Genomic DNA, 19,287 nt, shown 5'->3' on the forward strand with positions numbered 1-19,287 from the left:
AATAATTGTTTTAAAAATTCAAAACACCAATAAACAAAAAAAGAATACATAAAAAGGGACACACAGACATACAAAACCACACACACACAGAGACATACAACCCACACACACACACACACACACAGTCCCAAAAGTTATGGCTAGTATTGAAATAATAAAATTTAAATGAGTTAATAGCATACATTTGAGGACATTTTACGGATATATAATGAGAAACTACAACTTCATTGAAACAGCACTGATTCTCTTAATGAGCGTCTGAATGCTTCTTAGCAAATCTCAAGGAAGGAAAACCCTATTAGTAAAAAGCACTTATATTTAGAGTGTGATTGATAGCTATCTTTGCCTTTAAATGTCTTACACTATGAATATGTTAATTTATCACAACTTCTCAAAGTATTCTTTTCATATTTATTAGTGACTTTTGTTAAACCCCTTATCTATAGATCCATGGTCAATACTAAATACATTAAATTAAAATATAGAAAACGTTCAAAGAATTTCACTTACTAAGATATTAATGTGCATTTACCAGGGCTCCATTTAGTACTGAAATATTTATTAATACATGAATGAATTATTAATCCCTTTGTTTTATTCATTACTTAACATCTCAGCACTTTTGAAATTTAATTTCTTTGAAAAAAAATCTCAAAATAGATTTTTGCAGGTTTATGGAGCTTGTTATAGTAACTTATGAAAATATTCTTCTCCAAGGGGAAAGTTTATTCTGGAGAATTTGGCTTAACTAGAATGGCTAAGCTCTGCTAAGCCTACATATTACATAATGTCAGGTAAACATAAAGTATATAATGAGTGTGCAAAGATGAAGAAGGAGAGAAAGAGCAGAACAGACAAAACAGAGTGCTAAACAGTGGCAGGGGGTGTGGTTTAACTAGTTACTAGTATGGTTTCACACAATTTCAAAAAGCAAACTGTGGATGGTTCCTTTCTGTACCTAAAATCCATATTCATTCTGTGTTATCATACATGGAAGTAACTTTAAACACTAACAGCTGTAATGCACAGAATCCTCTGCACCTGATTCTTCGAGCACAACAGTTAATCTTTTCCCTTTCAAATAGCAGGTAGGCACGTCATCCGAGGCTATTTTGTGCTAAGAATAAAGCTTAGTGAGGCAATCAGGAATTAAACACTGTTCAGAACAGGATCAGTTTGACATTAAAATGAATGTCAGGTGCAACTAAAAGTCATTGAAGACACTGATGTCGTATTAAGAAAACACGGCCGGACGGTGGTGGTGCACTCGGGAGGCAGAGGCAGGCAGTGGTGAGTTCCTGGACAGCCAGGTCTACACACAGACAAACGCTGTCCTGAAAATCAGGGGGTGATGGTGGGGATATGGTGTAGAAAGAAAGAAAAGAAAATACATAAAGCCAGGTGTAGTAGCGTACACCTCATGGCACCTAGAAAGGGATTGGAGACAAAAACCTACTTGAAGCCATGCTTCAAAGACCCACTCCTTCAACTAGACCACGTGTCCCGACCCCCGATAGACCATTAAGTTATTAATCCATCAACGGATTAGTCGATTTATGATATCAGAGCCCTCGGGACACAATCATCTCCCAAAGACCAGCCGCTGGACACTGTTGTGTTAGGGACAGTTAGGATATAAGTCACAGCGACTAGTAACAACATAGTGCTGTAATTTAAGCTTACCTTCCTGACCTTAAGGAGCCAGTTATAGTTTGCACCTGGGATGTTCCCAAAGTCTCCTGTGATGAAAGCTTGGTCCCCAGCCGACGGGGGCGTCTGGAGGTAGTGTGTACTGTAGGAAGCGGTAACTGAATATTGGAAGTAGGGCTCGATGTAGGGTGAGGTGACTTTGAAGGATGTGATTTGTTTCTTGGCCTTCTCCTCCTAGCCTCCCTCTTTCTTCCTTCCCCCTCTCTCTCCTTCCAGCATGCGGGTACTGGGGACGCCATTCAGGTCATCGGACTTGGCGGCAACCACGCTCACTGACTGACTCATCTCACCGGTGGCACCTAGGATCATTTTCAATTAACTCTTCCCTGAAATTTGTAAGATGTTTGTTGCTTTGGGGAAGAAAACTATATTCTACGTTGATCTCAAATGCAATATGTAGTCGAGGATGGCCTCAAACTTCTGATCCTCTTGACTCTAAGTCCAGAGTGATGAGACAGGTGTATTCTAACCATGCCAGCTTTATGTGGTTCCAGGGGTTGAGCTTGGGGTTTTATACATTCTAGGAGAGCACTCTACCAATAGCCCCGGCCCTGATAAGCAACTATAAGAAAGAGTATTGTCTGTCTGTCTGTCTGTCTGCCTGTCTGACTGCACCTCCCACACCCAAATTTGTGTGTGTGTGTCTGTGTGTGTGTGTGCTCGTGCTGGAGATGATTCATCATTCATAAGGGTGTACACTACTACTATGCTTGGCATTTTTAGAAAGTTGCTTTTAAAGATTTATTCTATTTTAATTACATCTATGTGTCTGTATGTGGTTAGTCATAAGGTCCTAGTGCTTAGCAGGTTTTGTTTTGTCTTGGATTTTGTTTTGTTTTGTTTGTTTGTTTGTTTGTTTAAATGTGTAAAATGAATGAATTTCATAGAGGCAAACAGATCGTCCTCCCTGCCCTTGAGAACATCGCCATCTAGTGGGGGAGACAGAAATGCAGCCAAACCAAAAGACAAGTTATTACATTTTTAAGTTCGAGAGATCCTGGTTTGACTCAGACTTCTCAAAAGGTGAATTTTGAAATTCAAAAAATTTCAAAAAATATTTCAGCTGGCCTTTGAAAGATTCGTGATATTTTGAGTGAGAAAACAAAGACCTAACAGATGGTCAGAAATTACTTTAGAAAGTTCCTGGTTTGTGCTGATCTGAAACCTGGAGGTTTAGGCCTTTTTTTATTATTATTATTTGAGCACAAGAAAGATAGGAAAATAAGCCAGGAAGTGTTGTAGTCAGCAGCCAACAGTGTTAACTGTAGAGCCACATCACCTTAGTGGCTACTAGCAGGACAGTTGTCCTTGATTCCATCGCTGGGAACAGACTGAATCTAAGAGGGTGGAAACACTTGCTCACTGGATGTCAGTGTGAGGAGAAATTAGAAGGCTGAGGTGGGAACACTTGGAAGAATACACCACGGGTAACGTCCTCAGCTTTGGAATTAATTTGACTATGAAAGTCTCAGTAAGGACAGACATCAAAATTTAACATGAATCTAGATCGTGCGTGATCAGAGACTCCTATGGCAGAGGAGTGCATACCACCTGCTCGGGGCTGCAAACCCTGGTCCCCTCATTCAGGCAGACTGGAATCGAGATGTGGATAGTTACTTTAATGAAGGAAGTGGGGGAAATGTAAAAGGAGACATTTCTCACCTGTAAGCAGACTGAGCAATTTTAATTAGTCCTAAATCCCTAAAGGAGCTGAGGCCACTGTTCTGGGCCCACCGCCACACACAGCATTCACACTTCTAAAATAACTGCTGCTTCTTGTTCACACAAGTTGCTGTTGTCTCCCTAGCTTTAGGTCATGATGTGTTTTCTGTACCATTCTGTCCCACAAACTAGCTCAGATCAGCTGACAAGATCCAGATCTCTCATTTTCTTTTTAATCTGACAAAATTTTTTTTTTGCCCTGATAGGTACCCTTGATTTTTTTTGTTTGTTTTTTTCTTTTGTTTTGACAAGATCTCTTTGTATTTTAGCCCTGGCTAGCTTGGAACTTGCTATGTAGAGCAAGCTAGCCTAGAACTCACAGAGATCCACTTCCCTCTGCCTGATGAATGCAGGAATTAAGGGTGTACACTACTATACTTGGCATTTTTAGAAAGTTGCTTTTAAAGATTTTTTTCTATTTTATTTTAATTACATATATGTGTCTGTGTGTGGGTATATGCATGTTAGTCTGGGTGCCCAGAAAATACCCCAGATGCCCAATCTTGAGCAAAATGGATAATATTAAAGAGATTGCTATTTCTGACTTCAAGATTTATTAGAGAGCTACAGTAATAAAATCATTATGGGACCAGCACAGACATGTCGACCGATGGGATAGAACAGAAGACCGGAACATGAGTACTCATTATTATAGCCCTCTGACAATTGACAAAACCATGCCCAGCAAAACACAGTGTCTTCAACAAATGGTGCTGGGAAATGGATGTCAACACTCAGAAGAATGAAATTAGAGCCACATCCATCACCCTGTACAAAGATTAGGTCCAAGTGGATGAAGGCCTCAATCTGGACCTCGAAACACTAAAACCACTAAAAGAAAACATGGGCAGTATCTGTGGGACATATGTGTAGAAAGAAACAAGGGCTGTACCTGTGGGACATATGTGTAGAAGGAAACATGGGCTGTACCTGTGGGACATATGTGTAGAAGGAAACATGGGCAGTACCTGTGGGACATATGTGTAGAAGGCCTCCCTGAACAGGACTACACTTGCCAAGGAATTAAGGCCAACAGCTGATAACTGGAACCTTCTACAACTAAAATGTTTGTGTGCAGCTAAGGAAACAATGAATCAAGAGAAGAACCTCACAGGATGGGAGAGAACATTTCCAGATATACATCTAACAGAGGATTAATATCCAGAATATACAAAGAAGAAGAACAACAACAAGCCCAAAGGGTTTAGGAAGCAAATACCCCAGTTGTAAATGGGCTAGACATCTAAGCAGAGTTTTTAGTTAGAAGGAATAAAAAGTTAAGAAATACCTCAGAAATTGTTCATCATCCCTGGCAAGAATGGTGTGATTAATTAAGGATGTAAATTAAAATAACTGAAACTTCATCTCATCCCAAATCAGATAGCTACGATAAACAGACAGACAGACAGACAGGGACAGACAGATGACAACAAAGGCTGGTGATGCCACAGAGAAAGAAGAACTTCCATCCGATGTTGCAGGAACGCAAATTGGTGCAGCCTCTGTGGAAATCACTATGGAAAAATCCTAAATAAACAAACAAACAATCAAAACAAAAAACAAACAAACAAACAAAAAAACCTAAAAACTAAATCTATCGTGTGAGCAGCTATACCACTCCTTAGCCTGAGCCCAGACAATGCGACGTCCTACCTCAGCGATTCTTGCTCGGCAATGTCCATCGCTGTCCCATTCACTGCAGCCAGGAAATGGAAACAACCTAATGTTGTATCACAAAGGCATCGATGGTGAAAATGCGGCCAACACACGTGTCACGTGGCACAAGTAAACACACGTGTCCTGCTCGGCTGCCTTCAGTCACAGGCTACAACCCAATGGTTATTTTTGTACCTGAAGTCCCATGTTCAAGTACAATTGCTTCCTGAATTTTCTCCTCCTATCCTACCCTTTATTTCTTATTGTAAAAATTGTTAGTGAGAACTTACCATCCAGCCACCAAATGCTGGGGCTTTTAATTCACAGAATCTTTTATGGATCTTATTATTTGGTTAAACTAAAAGGCACCTGGCTTTTTGGGACTCCCTGACTTACTTGGCTATACTTGGCTATCTGGGACTTATTTTCATGTTCCAATAAAACCAAAATTACTTAAACAGTTGGAAACATCCAAGTAATTCACCTAACCTTTTCTGTATTCTGATAGAGAAAAACAATAATCCGTGTAATAAAAATGCTTTGCTTAGCTAAGACTTACAGAAATATTTTCTCTTCAATTAGGTCATATCCACGTCAAGATTATATTCGGCCATTGTAACAGGAAATAGAAGAGGCTGAAACATGTGGAGATCTATTTGTCACCTGTAAGAAATCCAGATGTGGTCATCCACGCACGGGACAACAGCTCCACCAGACAAAGCAGATTCAATTCCTCGTATTATGAGTCAGTCTAGTTCTAGGTGCTTCATTGTTAATCTGTCATCCCTGCTCCTGTAAGCAACTCAGTGGGACACACCTAACACCTAACACACACACACACACACACACACACACACACACACACAGTGGAGGAAGGGGTATTACTTGGAAAAAGAAGGGGATTAGCTGAGGTGGGAAGGAGACAAGAGAGCATAATGGAGACCAATATGATCAAAACATATTATATACAAATTCATTAATGTAATACACTATTATATAATTAATATATGCTAATGAACACATGAAAGGATACTGAAGTTGTAGAGGTGTCAAATTCTAGGTAGGAAACAGGAAAGGTGAAGGAGAGACCAGTTTTTCTGTTCTATCTGTCCTTCTAAGTGAGCTTCTGGGAGACACCCCCACCCCACCCCACCCCAATCCCCACCGCCCCAGCAGCTTAACAACCTTGTGCTTCCATCTCATCGGCCAGAACTTAGTCACATGGCTGCATACAATCAACAGAAGATGGGAAATGAGTTTGTTTTCAAATGCAGGATCACAGCTACCTCAGTAATGTAACATTGATCTTGTTAAAGAGAAAGGTTTAAAATAAGGGCAAGGGTGAATGGGTGGGTGGCTTGTCATCTGTTCCATAAATGTCAACTCCCATTGCTTGAGAAGTCCCAAAGACACCGAAGGAATAAAGACAGGACCTAACAGCCCCACACAACGCTGCCTCTCAGCTAGTCATGCTAATGCCTGTCTTTCTTTTAAAACCTTTTTTTTTTTTTTGCACACATCTATGTCTGCGCACTACATGTGTGCACTGGCCATGGAGGCCAGAAGAGAGCATCAGAAGTCCTGCAGCTGGAGTTACAGATGCTCGAGAGCCACCAAGTGGGTACCAGGAACTGGACCCACGTCCCCTGCAAGAGCAACTGATGCTCTTATCTGCTGAACCCCCTTTCCAGCCTCCTGGGTTTTTTTCCCTTTTCTTAAACATTTTGATTGATTGATTGATTGATTGAGTGATTTTTTTTTTTTTAGTTTCATCATGCTGTTTAATCTAGCATGTTGCCTAGAAAGGCTTGTAGCATTAAGAGGACAAATACTTCTCCAGCACGTCTCCTGGAGACCACTTCACCCGCTGCTCTGTTTGGCCGCTAGCCTCTTGTCTCTCTTCAGCAATGGTGAGGTGGATTCCTTTTCCTCAGGGAAGAGGGATCTATGGTTTGGTGCCCTTGCCAATACAAAAATGTCGGAAAGCCAAGTGACAAAGCTGTTGCCATCAGTATCTTTCACATGAACTACATCAAAAGAGCCGGGACGTCTCTCTCTGTTGGTGACTACACCAATTCTTCCCAAGTTAGACCTCCAGTCACCATACACAGGTTCCCAGTGTCAAAACTGAAGTCAGTTATTTGGCCTGTCTCCAAATCAATCTGGATGCTGTCATTCACCTTGATGAGGGGATCAGGGTATCAAATAGTACGAGCATCATGGGTCACCAGATGTGGGATTCCTTTTGTGCCCACAAAGATCTTTCTCACTTTGCACAACTTGTACTTGGCCTCCTCAGGTGTAATATGATGAACAGCAAAGCGAAGAGACCGTTGGTGTCATAGATCAGACGGAAGTTCTCTCCAGTCTTGTCAATGCTGATGACATCCATAAACCCAGCAGAGTAGGTTATATCGGTCCTTACTTTCCCATCAATCTTAATGAATTGCTGCGTGCAAATCTTTTTTACTTCATCTCCAGTCAGGGCATACTTAAGTCTGTTCCTTAGGAAAATGATCAGAGGCAGGCATTCCCTCAGCTTGTGAGGACCAGTGGATGGACGAGGAGCAAACATGTCAGTCAACTTATCCAGCATCCAATGTTTTGGAGCGGCTAAGTGCTTCAGATGTTTCTTGAGACCACAAGCCATGGCTGTGCTGGGAATGAAAAGAGCTTTTGTTTTATTTGTGTGTGTCTGTGCATGCATGCATATGATGGTGCTTGAGGATACTAGAAGGTGACGTCAGATCCCCCTGGAGCTAGCGTTTCAGGCAGAGGTGAGCCGCTTCTGTATGCAGGAGAGAAACAGATTGTAGTACTTGTATTTTAAGGTTTTGGATAGGCAGGAATTAAACTGGCATCCCTCCTTCCCTTCCCCCAACACCTCTTCTCCACTGTTCTACGAAATAAGCTTTGTAAGCTCTCCTCAATTCTTCTTACTGTCCTTTATCCAAGATGCCCAAGAATTTCAGGTTGTTTTCTGCTATTGTGATAAATGCTGTGACAAAACACAACTTGGGGAGGAAAAGGTTTATCTCATCTTACAAATTATAATCCCTCATTGAGAGGAAGCCAAGGCAGGAACTTGGAGTGGAGGTAAAAACTGAAGCAGAAACCATGGAGAAAGCATGCTTCCCGGTCTGCTTCCTCTGGCTTGCCCAGTTAAGTTACTTATGCAGCCCAGTACCAGCCCAGGCACGGTACCACCCACAGTGGACTGGGCCCTGGTACATCAATTAGCATCCAAGAAAACACCCCACAGACATGCCCACAGGCCAATCCACCAGAGGCAATGTTTCAATTTCAATTCCTTCTTCCTAGAAGTGAGAAACTGACAACCAAGCTTGCCCGCCACAGGAGGGCACCCGTCACACCCTGCTCCTGTTAGGGTTATCCCTGTACATCTGTTTTCAGGGAAGGAATCTCTGCAGAGCATGGTTTTCTTCCCTCTGTGACCACTGTAGCACATACAGGGTAATCAGGAATCCACAGATGTTAGCTGAATCAAAGGTAGTTGTTGAACATCCTTGTTTCTGTTCACTGTCCTCAGAGCTGTCCCTCAGCAAAGCCAGGGGTGGGGGAGGGTAAGGCTTCTGCATCTCTTTTGCCTTTGGCATTTTGGATTAAAATGTCCCTGATAGTCTCTGGTATTTGAATACTTACTGTCGTGCTATGGGGGGAGGGCGGAGGCTATGGAATATTTAGGAGGTGGAGCCTAGCTGGAAGAAGTATGTCACTGAGGGTGGGCCTTGAGGATTTATAGCTTCACCCCACTTCTAGTTTACTCTCTGCTTCACATTTGTGGCAGAATATGTGATCTCTTAGCTTTTCACTCTGCCTCCCCTACCGTTATGGACTATACATCAGCAAAATGTACGTGATTATGGTATTTTATCACAGCAACAGAAGAGTAAAGAATACAGTCAAATATCCTCCTCCCTGTGTCCTCCCTGAGCCATCCCTGTATCCTCTTCATGTCCTTCTAGTGCCCACCCTGTGTCTTCCTCATGCCCTCCTGTCCTCCCCATGTCCTCTTCCTGTCCTTCTTGAGTCCTCCCCCGTCCCCCTCATGTCCTCCGCATGTCTTCCCCCGTCCTCCTCATGCCCTCCCCTGTCCTCCTTGAGTCCTCCCTGTCCTCCTTGAGTCCTCCTCCTGGCCTCCCTGTCCTCCCCATGTCCTCCTCGTGGTCTCCTCCTGTCCTCCTTGTGTCCTCCCCTGTCTTTTCCATGTCCTTTCCTGTCTTCTTTGTGCTCTCCTCATGTCCTCCCCGTCCTCCTCATGCCCTCCCCTGTCCTCCTCGAGTCCTCCCCTTTCCACCTATGCTTCTCTCTGGGGTAGCTCTAGAGCAGCTTCAGGTCCCTTCCTGGTCTCTTCTTAAAATTTGCAGATTCCAGAGATTGATATGAGATCTCAGCCCCTCGATTTTATAGATCAATAAAATTAGCCCCCAGAGGTTGGAGAGATGGATTAGTGATTAAAGGCACTCTCCTACTCTTGTGGAGGACAGGTTCAGTTCCCAGGACCCACCTGGTAGCTAACAATCACCTGTAGCTTCTGTCCCAGGAGCTCTGACACCTTCTGACCTGACTGAGTGCTGCATACATGTGATGAACTCACACACATGCAGGCAATATACTCACAGGCATAGAATTAAAGAGAGATGGGAAGAAAAGAGGTCCCAGAGAAGTGGCATGTTCATAAAGCTGACTGGCAACAGAACTGACACAGACCTCAGGGCTCCCTACTCTCAGTCCCTGGCTTTGTGACTCACTTTGCTTCAAATCCTGCAGCTTGGACCCTTTGTCCTTGGGCTGCCATTAAGGATTGGTGAAGGCCTGCTGTTAACCATTCCTGTACTAACTACAACCATTGGTGTTGTAACTTCCAGAGGTAGACACTGGAGAATGGTTAAGGTAGTCCCTGCCACTAGCCTGCTGTTATGTGAGTCTTTATTGTTGCTGCTGTTTGCCTCTCAATCCCAGATTTGTCAATGTGGGAGTATCTAAGAGCTACCCATTTCCCACAGTGCCCTTTCTTGACACTGTGCACGTAGTGGCATTCTCTGACACAGAGTCCCCCTCCCCCCACGCCACTCCATATAAACCACTGCAGCAGAACTGCAAGCAGGGAAGAGCTCAGCGCAAGCCTGTTGTAATTCCTGTGAAGAGTATCTGAAGTTCCTCAAAACAGTCATGAATGAAGCTTTTCAACACTGCTTGGAAGGAAGTCAGAGAACTTCACATCTGAGGCTCAGCCAACTCGGAAATGAGATTCAATGAGTGCCACAGAGAGATATACAAATGCCTTGGGACAGAACAAAAGCCAGCAGAACCAGCCAAGCGCAGCCACTTCCACTAAATGCATTTACCCGAAAGGAACTTGAATGCTTTTCAAACCATGGTATTGTATTTTTCCATGAAGTGTCAGATTCTCTGTACTCATTGGTAAAGCTGCAGACTTAAATTTAAATTTTATTTTACTTTGGCACAGTTGCTGGATTTTAGGGAAAACCTTATCAGATCTGGATTATATCAGAACATGGACCGAATGGTGGTCTGAGGAAACATTGCAGGCTTTCAAAAACGAAGGTGTGTTTATTTTTATCCTATGTGTATGAGTGTTTTATCTTCATGCATGTATGTATACCACATCCCTGTCTGTTCTCCAAATTGCTTAGCACAGGGTGCGGGATCCCCTAGAACTGGAATTGCAGATTCACAACAGGAGTGCTGGAGAAGCCCAGTCCTCTGCATCCGAATCACTAAACCATCCCTCCAGCCCCATGTCCTTTAAAGGATGGTCCCTGAAAGGACTTCTTCGGCAGCCAACTGCCTTTTCTACAGTTTGTGATTATAGAATTATTGGTCCCTGATACTTGAAATGACCTTACAGTAAATCTAATCAAACACATATCTTATAGGTGAGGCAGTGTAATATCAAAATCATCTTATTTTGTAAACGTTGTTCTAGTTTAGAAGCAAGAATTAAAAGTAAGGACCAGGGCATTCAAATATTCTTTGTGTCATGGCTGGGCCCAAGTGTTCAACAGGCCTGACAGAAGCCAGTGCTCCATGCCCCATCTGTTGATCTTAAAATTATTCCTATAATATTCTCTGCCAAATAAAAACTGGATTGCACCTCAGTGTCCTTCAGGAAATGAATGTCTACAGACTTTAGTATAAACACTGAAATAATATGTTTTGCTTTTTAAAAAAAAGTTTTATTTTATATATGAGTATGCTGTCTTCAGACACACTAGAAGAAGGGATCGGATCCCATTACAGATGGTCATGAGCCATCAAGGACTCAACTGGGTGGCAGATTCCATTCTAGAGACCGGGTATATAAGGAGTTAAACAGATCCCCAATCCTCCAGGATTCTATAAGGACAGAACAGTGCTTTCCTTATCCAAAATCCAAAGGAAAAGTCAGCCTCCCGGTTATGTTCTGCCACGCTGTTTCGTTCTTCTTTCTTGCCTAACATTTTCTCAATTTTAGTTAGCTGAGTAAATAATTGCTTCACTTGGTCTGTGTTAGTCACTAGCTTTTTAGTTCCGTGGGAACGTGTCCTTTTCTGTCCTGAAGCTCTGTGCCTAGAGTGTGGCTGACACAGAAAACACTAACAAATATTTGTTGGGCGGTTGGATGAACAAAAAGATGAGAAAGCAAATGGATGATTAAAACGCACGATCCAGTACATCGCAGGTCATCTAAATACATCGGGCTTTCACAGTACCATGGCAATTTATGAGAGTATTCAATAGAGCTTAGTTACTTGAGACACTCTCACACTGCAGCCCAAGGGTAGTGGCTTCAACAGGCAGAAATCCACCTGCCTCAGACTTCTGAGGTAAGAATGATTACAGGCATGGGCTCGGCAGGGCATTTTGGGGGGTTTGGGGTACAGGTGTTTATTGCATGCTGAGGATGGCCTTCCATATTAAAATAAAAAATTACGAAATTCTCAAGGCACCTATATTTTCACGGGCACCTGCCCACTCAGCTTAAACCGCTGTGAACTATCCAGGTCGTCTCCGTAGAAGCACACCAACAAGATTGTTTGGGTGACTCAATGGCCCTGCAAAGTCCAACTAGATTACCTTTGGAGGAAGGCCAAAAGGATGAGACAAGCTCGCGCAAGGCGGGGACTTAACAGTGCTGCCAGGCGCCACGTCTGAGTCTCCTCCACGAGACCGCGAGTCACGTGTCCTAGGCTGCGCCCTCCCTCGGCTCCCACTCGGCCTGCGCACGCGCAGCTTTGGGGCGGCCTGCGCATGCGTAGCATCCTCCCCTCTCGAGGAGTGCTGACAGCTTCCGGTCTGGCGTCCCCGCCCCCCCGGGTAGCTAAAGCTTTAGGGGCTCGGTGCTGTCAGCCGTAGGGTAGAGAGGGCCGGGCGTGGCTAGAGACCACGAGCCCCGCGAGTCGGGGTCCCTGCAGCCATGGCCTGCTCCATCGTCCAGTTCTGCTCTTTCCAGGACCTGCAGTCCGCGCGCGACTTCCTATTCCCTCAGCTGAGGGAGGAGACCCCCGGCGCCCTGAGGAGAGACCCGAGTAAGTGTCCCAGCGACCAGGACGCGGCTGAAAGCCTCCCCTCGGCGTCCCGTCTCTCTCAGCCTCAGCTTTCAGCGTCTCGCGTCCTGTCGCCAGTCTGTCACCCCTCCCCACCCCCTCCTTCCCAGTCCAGCTTCACGTCTTCTCCTTCTGCACACCACCTGCTCAGGGATAGCATCCTCCGCCCAGTCCCTGCCTAATGTCAGTCCTCCACCCTGTGCTTGTCCCCAACTCCCATCCTACTCCATCCCTGGGACTGTGGCCTTTGCTCTGCCTAGCATCCCTACTCTCTTCCATCTCTTTTCTGTCATTCAGATTTACGGAATAAATGGCCGATTGGCAAGTGAAGGGCTTTTAAGATGGTGAGTAAACTCCCAGATAATGAAAGGTAACCTCTTAGGAAGTGAGGAGAATCCAGGGTAGGAACTAAAATTACAGCCACATGGTCAAGAGAAGTTAATTGGCGTTTATTGAGGTGGGAAATAGCGCCTGTTATTACCATCAAACAATGTTAACAAGCCCTTCTTCAGGAGTATAAATCCCAAGGCAGGGTTATTAGATGCTGTGTATTACCTGAGGATTTATTATATGCTCCTTTGCTTCTTCTTTTGAAAGAGGGTATCTTGCGCTGCTTTCTTTATTGTTGGTATGAAATCCATTTCTCGCTGTGGCTTAGGTTTGCTAGTCTGTGCTATCGCAGAGTGGTGATATAAAACCCAGTAATTAAAAAATCCTCTCCCTTTCAAACTTTAGAAGCTATCACAGGACACTAGCAAGATTTAGCCTCACACTCAAGGTCTGCCTGAACAATAATGTTTGAAAATATCAAATTAGGTATGAATAGTCTGTACCAGTCATTGCTGCTACATACCACTTAAATTTGGTAGTTTCAGACCGGTAGGACCTATGATTTACTGGTAATATCACACGTGAATGAGGGTACCCTAACATGCTAGATGGCTTGGCAGGCGTGTGTGTTGAGAGAGAAAGAAGGCCATATCTGAAGTGCTTGTGGTTTGTCCAAGTGAGCACATGAAGTTTGCACAGTAGAGAGACATCCAATACTTGGTATGGCATCCATAGTCAGGCTATTAATTAGTTAATTAATTAAGTGTGAAGTGTGGTTTGTCTATAGGATTGCTAAATATTGTGTTGTGGACTTGCTATAGAAGATAGAACCTTAGGGAGAGACTGAAGTTGGGGAGTCTTGTAAAGGTTCTTGGGAAGATGGAAGAGAGGAAGACCAGGTGTCAGAAATGTTTCAGAAGCTGAAGGAGAGGATCTGATCCTGGTAAGGGGTGGTCAGCAGTTTGAGAAATGTGACAGAGGACAGATAGGACTAAGAAAGCACCCAGTGGTTTGGGAAAGATGACAGTGACTGGGACTCTAGCACTGTTTCAGTGGCACAGTAGGGCCTTGGAGGACTTGGAGAGCAGATGGTGAAGGACAGCAGATGTGGGTGAGAAACGGGATGTAGAGAATGGAGTGCATGTCTGTACTGTCACCACTGTCCCAGGCCAGGCCACCGCCTCAGCCTGAGCCTTCTTCTCGACCACTCTTAGCTTTTCTAATTACCTTTCAATATTAGTCTTGGTAAGCTTCAGGGTGTGTGTGTGTGTGTGTGTGTGTGTGTGTGTGTAGTCCCACATTCTCCTTCTTAGAATCCATAGTGTTTTTTTAATTGTACTTTAATTTACAAATCAGTACTGGGCCCGTGAGAAGGTTCAGCAGGTAAAAGTGCTTCCTTCTAAGCCTGACTACCTGGGTTTGATCGAAAGATCCTGCATGATAGAAGGAAAGTACTGACTCCTCCAAGCTCCCCTCACCCCTACACATATCCATGGCACAGACGTGTTGGTGAGTACATGCACACACACACACGAAAATATACACACACTCTAAATGTTTTTAAAATCTAAAATTCCTGTGTGGCTTCTAAGACCCTTCCTTTGCTGCCTCCCTGCCCATTGGTTTTGAGACGGAGTCACACTCAAGCACAGGGTAGCCTGGGACTGAGCCCAAGCTGTCCTGGAACCTGTTCTCCTGTCCAGCCTCTTGAAGGCTGGAGTGCAGGTCCATCCACATCTATTTGTGCCTGAGGCCTTCGCCCTTGATGTTGACTGTGTCTAGAATGTTCTTTGCAGATTTCTGCGTGCTGGTCACATCTTTGGGTGTCGGCTTAAATGTCCACCTCTCACAGCACCCCTTTCCGGTCACCCGCTAACCCCTGTTCCAGCTTCTTATTCTCAAACATAGCATTGTGTTTTGTCACTATCTATGTGCTATCTGTGTGGTGCCCGGAGAGTTACTTAATATGACTTTTGAGGCCTGAAAATAATGGCCATGCAACTGAGAAACTACAGTTTTAATTTAACTTAAAACCCAAATGTGAATTATGGCTGTAATAGTTTTCTTGGTAGAGGGCTGGTGGTAAAAATCAGAACTAGATAGATTAAGGACATAAAGTGAACTTGTCTATGAACAAGACCATACAGGACTTGTGTAAGGACATATAATAAAGAGTAGGGCCAGTGTTAGTCTAGCCAGGTGGGAATGCAATCACATTGCATCTAAGTGAATTTGGACTCTGTAGGCTATTACACTTTTAAATTGAATTCTTTGGTTTATACATAATGGCATTATTATGGCTGAAATCCACTCATTTGGAAGATAAACAACCAGCAAACCCCTTTCAAAAATTATCTTTAACTTGTATTAAATGTAGCTTTAGTTTACAGATAACAGTTGACAACATAACTTGTTCTACAGCTAGCGTACTTGGCTTTCTTAGAATGACTCTGGCCTCGGAGCCATCTTTACAAAATGTCCAGTTTTGCGTCACGAAAACTTCGACTTAAACTTTTGTTACAGCAAAAATTATATAAAGTAAAAGTGAAGCTAGGAGCTACAGGTGTGTGCCAGTGGCAGAGCACATCTGCGGCAAGGTCCTGAGTTCAATTCTCAGTACCAACTGAAAGCAAAGTGAAGTTAGCAGAGCCGTTAAGTAGGACCTGATAGACTGCTGATGGCCAGTAGCTTTTCTTTACTTTGCTATTTTAAGTGGTTATTTTACTGGGAAGCAAAATTCCCAGTAAAATTCAAGCATTTTAAATTTTCTATCAGATACAGTATTAATTTGCTAACATAATTCATGTCAAGAGGATATGTAAAACAAAAGATCTAGTTACTTGTGAATTGTGGAGGCTAATCATTTGACTTAACAATACTTTACTAGTACTTTCAATGTGTATACCAGTTCCAGAAAACAGCTGCTACCTGGACACCCCAAACCTGCAGACTATAACTCAATTGGCTTTTTGTTATTTTGCATCATTAATTGTAAGACTATAATTTGTAGCTTTAAAATAAGTTGAAGTCTGGCATAGAGAGATGGCTAAGGGTTAAGAGCACTTACTGCTCTTCCAGACGACTCAGATGTGATTCCCAGCATCCATGTGGTGGCTCACAACCACCTATAACTCCAGTTCCAGGGGATCCAACACCCACTTCTGGCCTTTGGGGACACTAGGCACACAAGTGGTATGCATACATACTAGCAGACAAAACATACCCATACATAAACTAAAAATACAGTAAATAATGAATGGAAGATCTTGAACTCTCCGGTTTCCCAGGTGTACCGGCTGGTTCTATGTCAGCTTGACACAAGCTAGAATCATCAGAGAGGAAGGAGCCTCAATCAAGAAAATGCTCCCACAAGATGCAGCTGTAAGGCATTTTCTTAGCAATCAATGTGGGAGACCCAGCCTATTGTGGGTGGTGCCATCTCTGGACTAATGATCCTGGGTTCTACAAGAAAGCAGGCTGAGCAAGCCAGTAAGCAGCACCCCTTTGTGGCCTCTGCATCAACTCCTGCCTCCAAGTTCCTGCCGTGTTTGAGTTCTTGTTCTGACTTCCTTCAGAGATGGACTATGATATGGAAGTGTAAGCTGAATAAACCCTTTGCTTGCTTTTGGTCATAGTGCTTCTTTGCAGCAATAGAAACCATAACTAAAACACCAGTGTTTGCAATTAACAGTAACTGCTCACAGTAGTTTTAGAAAGCAGATACCTATTTCAGATATGAGATCTGGCTTTACTACTGTGTAGTCCTCTGGGTTAAGTGTGAGCCCCATTACCCAGTGGCACAGTTTCCATTGAGGCTGCTTTCTAAACTAGTGTCTGAAGCTTATGCTTGAGCTGGGAAAAAAAGTAAATAAACATGTACAAAAAGTATGTAGGTAAAAGAACAACAGGTAATAAATGCATGCAGAGAGTATGCATCAGAATATTTGAGCATGATCTGAGTACTGCAGTCTGCCTAGTTTAGCTAATAGTTGTTTCGTGTTGAAACACTTTTAGAAAAGAGAAGGAAGCATCAGGTAACTGCCGGAGCCACCAGAACTTATGGCAAGGTGATTTTTCACTGTAACCTTTAGTGAGTTTACTTTGCATCCTGGAATATAACAAAGCATATTGAATATCAGCTTCTTATACACTGTAAATATTATTTTATGAGACCCTGCTGTAGAAAGAAGCAGGCCTTTAGTAGAGATTTCACAGTTACCAAATGCCCTTAAAAGAGGAAGAAGTTAAGAGAAGTTCTTATCAAAAGGAAATGGACACTTGAATGTTCTTTAGCCTCTCCACTTGGTTAATACTATATTGAACACCTGTAAATTAAGCACAGCTTGAGGATGTTTGTGGGGGTGGGGGAGGCAAGCTTGACGAGCATGCGCTCTACCACTGAATCGCTGCAAGTTCTCTTTCCATTAAAACAAAACAAAACACGAGACAGTATCTTGTTAAGTTATCCAGGTGGGACTTGAACTCATTCTGTAGGCCAGGCAGGTCTTCAGCTGCTGATCTCCCAAGCTTGACTCACCAGACTTGTGAGTTGGAGGCCAACAAGGGGGATGTGATAGCTGCGCAGGTCACAGAACAGAACCAGAGAGAGAGACTGACAGAGAGATAGACATGAAAAACAGACTGGCTCCAAATGGCTAAAAACAAAGTTTTGAAACAGAGTAAAAAGACTCAGTACTTCAGGATTTCAAAACATTCTACAAGGCCACAGTAACCAAAACAGTGTGGCGTTGTCAGAGAGACAATATTGAAATTCCTAGGTGCCTGCCATCCCTACATTTCTTTAGCCAAAAGGAAACCAGAAATGTCTTTATAGCACAGATCATTTCCCTCTGTACACCTCACATATAAATTCCCCAGAAGAGAGAATCTTGTCAGCTTAAGAAAATAGATGTAATATACCCTGCTTCATAAGCCCATCAAAACCTGCCGTGAAAGCTGGCCACTCACGGCCCACCTTGCAGCAGGTGATAAAGCGTCAGGTGTCTGCTACACCATGTGGTAGCTTCTAGCCACATGCAGTCCTATTTAACCTTAAATCATAAAGAATCAAGCAACTCAGATCCTGAGTCATACTGGGAAGTGGTTAGTCTCCAGATGGAGCCCCTGGCTATTGAGTACTGCAGATGTAGATAGAACACTGCCTTCGCTGCAAAAGCCACGTGGAAAGTGCTGCCTTAGTGAGAATCCGCCCAGACTCTTGGGCCTCAGCAGCCATTCAACACACACTCAGAGGCTGCCTGGGAATTCTTTTTTTAAATTGACATGTTACCTGATGTTTATATAATGCACATCTGCTCCCTTCTTTGGCCTACTTAGCCATGATGGTGTCTTTCCAAACTTCTGTAAAGCTCTATGACACTTTCCTACTCTCCGGTACTCAAACAAAGACCCCACCAGATTTCCCATCACTGGATAGTAAGGTTGTTTTTCATATTTTGCTGTGTGAATAATGCTCCAAGCAGCCTTACTCATCTTGGTCACAGTTGCACAATCACTTTTAACATTGGTTTTCAGATTCACTCTGGCGATGGTAAACAAAGCACCTATGAATACACATACTTGTTAGAAATTGTTATTACTGTGTGTATGCATGAACACGCGTGTGTGTAGGTCAGAAGACAACTCTGGAATTGGTCTCTCCTCCCATCTCTATGATAGTTCTGAGAATTAAGTTTTCATTGGATTTTTTTTCTTTCTTTCCTTTTTTTTTTTTTTTTTTTTGTGGCTTTTGAAGTTGAACCCAGGGCCTTAACATGCTTAGACAACTGTTCTACCAACTGAGCAACCATCCTAGCCCATTATAATTTTAAAGTTTAGGCTATATTTTAATGTTTGGCTGCTACATAGTGAAACATATGAATACATTACAGCATGGTATTTCACTACATGTACATGTATAAATGTGTCCTGATCAGACTGGGATGGTCAGCATGCCCATCACCTCAAGGGAGTCACAGTTTCTTCCTGTTGGGAACCGTTTACATATCTCTGGTAGCAACTTTGAAATCCACAGCTAGTATCATCACCTGCCGTCTCTGTATCATTCTGTAGAGCACCAGCCACCCCTTCTGTCCATTCACACCTCCTGTCTCTCTCCGTAACCCATCGCCACTGTCACATCTGTGCCAGTCCTCTCTCATCCCCTGCCCATGTCCCTGTTCTCACACCTTTACCAGCCTCTGCCAACCACTCTTTGAGCCTCTCTGTTTTTATGAAATAAATGTTGTTGTCATTTATTTGTTTTGAGACAGGAACTGGATATGTGGCCCAGACTGGC

General features: G+C 43.4%; 1 protein-coding gene and 1 pseudogene across 3 annotated transcripts in view; one reads left to right on the plus strand and one right to left on the minus strand.

The window, feature by feature from the left end:
• Positions 1 to 6,852: 6,852 nt before the first annotated feature.
• On the minus strand, positions 6,853 to 7,738 carry LOC114615168 (annotated as a pseudogene).
• A 4,714-nt stretch (positions 7,739 to 12,452) lies between these two features.
• Rab3gap2 (RAB3 GTPase activating non-catalytic protein subunit 2) overlaps positions 12,453 to 19,287 on the plus strand; it is a 77,563-nt gene continuing 70,728 nt past the window's right edge. For all 3 annotated transcript variants that reach the window (XM_028759733.1, XM_028759742.1, XM_028759751.1), the window contains exon 1: positions 12,453 to 12,641. In XM_028759733.1, the coding sequence (XP_028615566.1) occupies positions 12,530 to 12,641 (112 nt within the window). In that variant the 5' untranslated portion in view covers positions 12,453 to 12,529. The remainder of the gene's footprint in view (positions 12,642 to 19,287) is intronic.

The sequence above is a fragment of the Grammomys surdaster genome, unplaced genomic scaffold (genome assembly GCF_004785775.1).
Source record: "Grammomys surdaster isolate TR1022 unplaced genomic scaffold, NIH_TR_1.0 130, whole genome shotgun sequence".
Taxonomy (NCBI): domain Eukaryota; kingdom Metazoa; phylum Chordata; class Mammalia; order Rodentia; family Muridae; genus Grammomys; species Grammomys surdaster.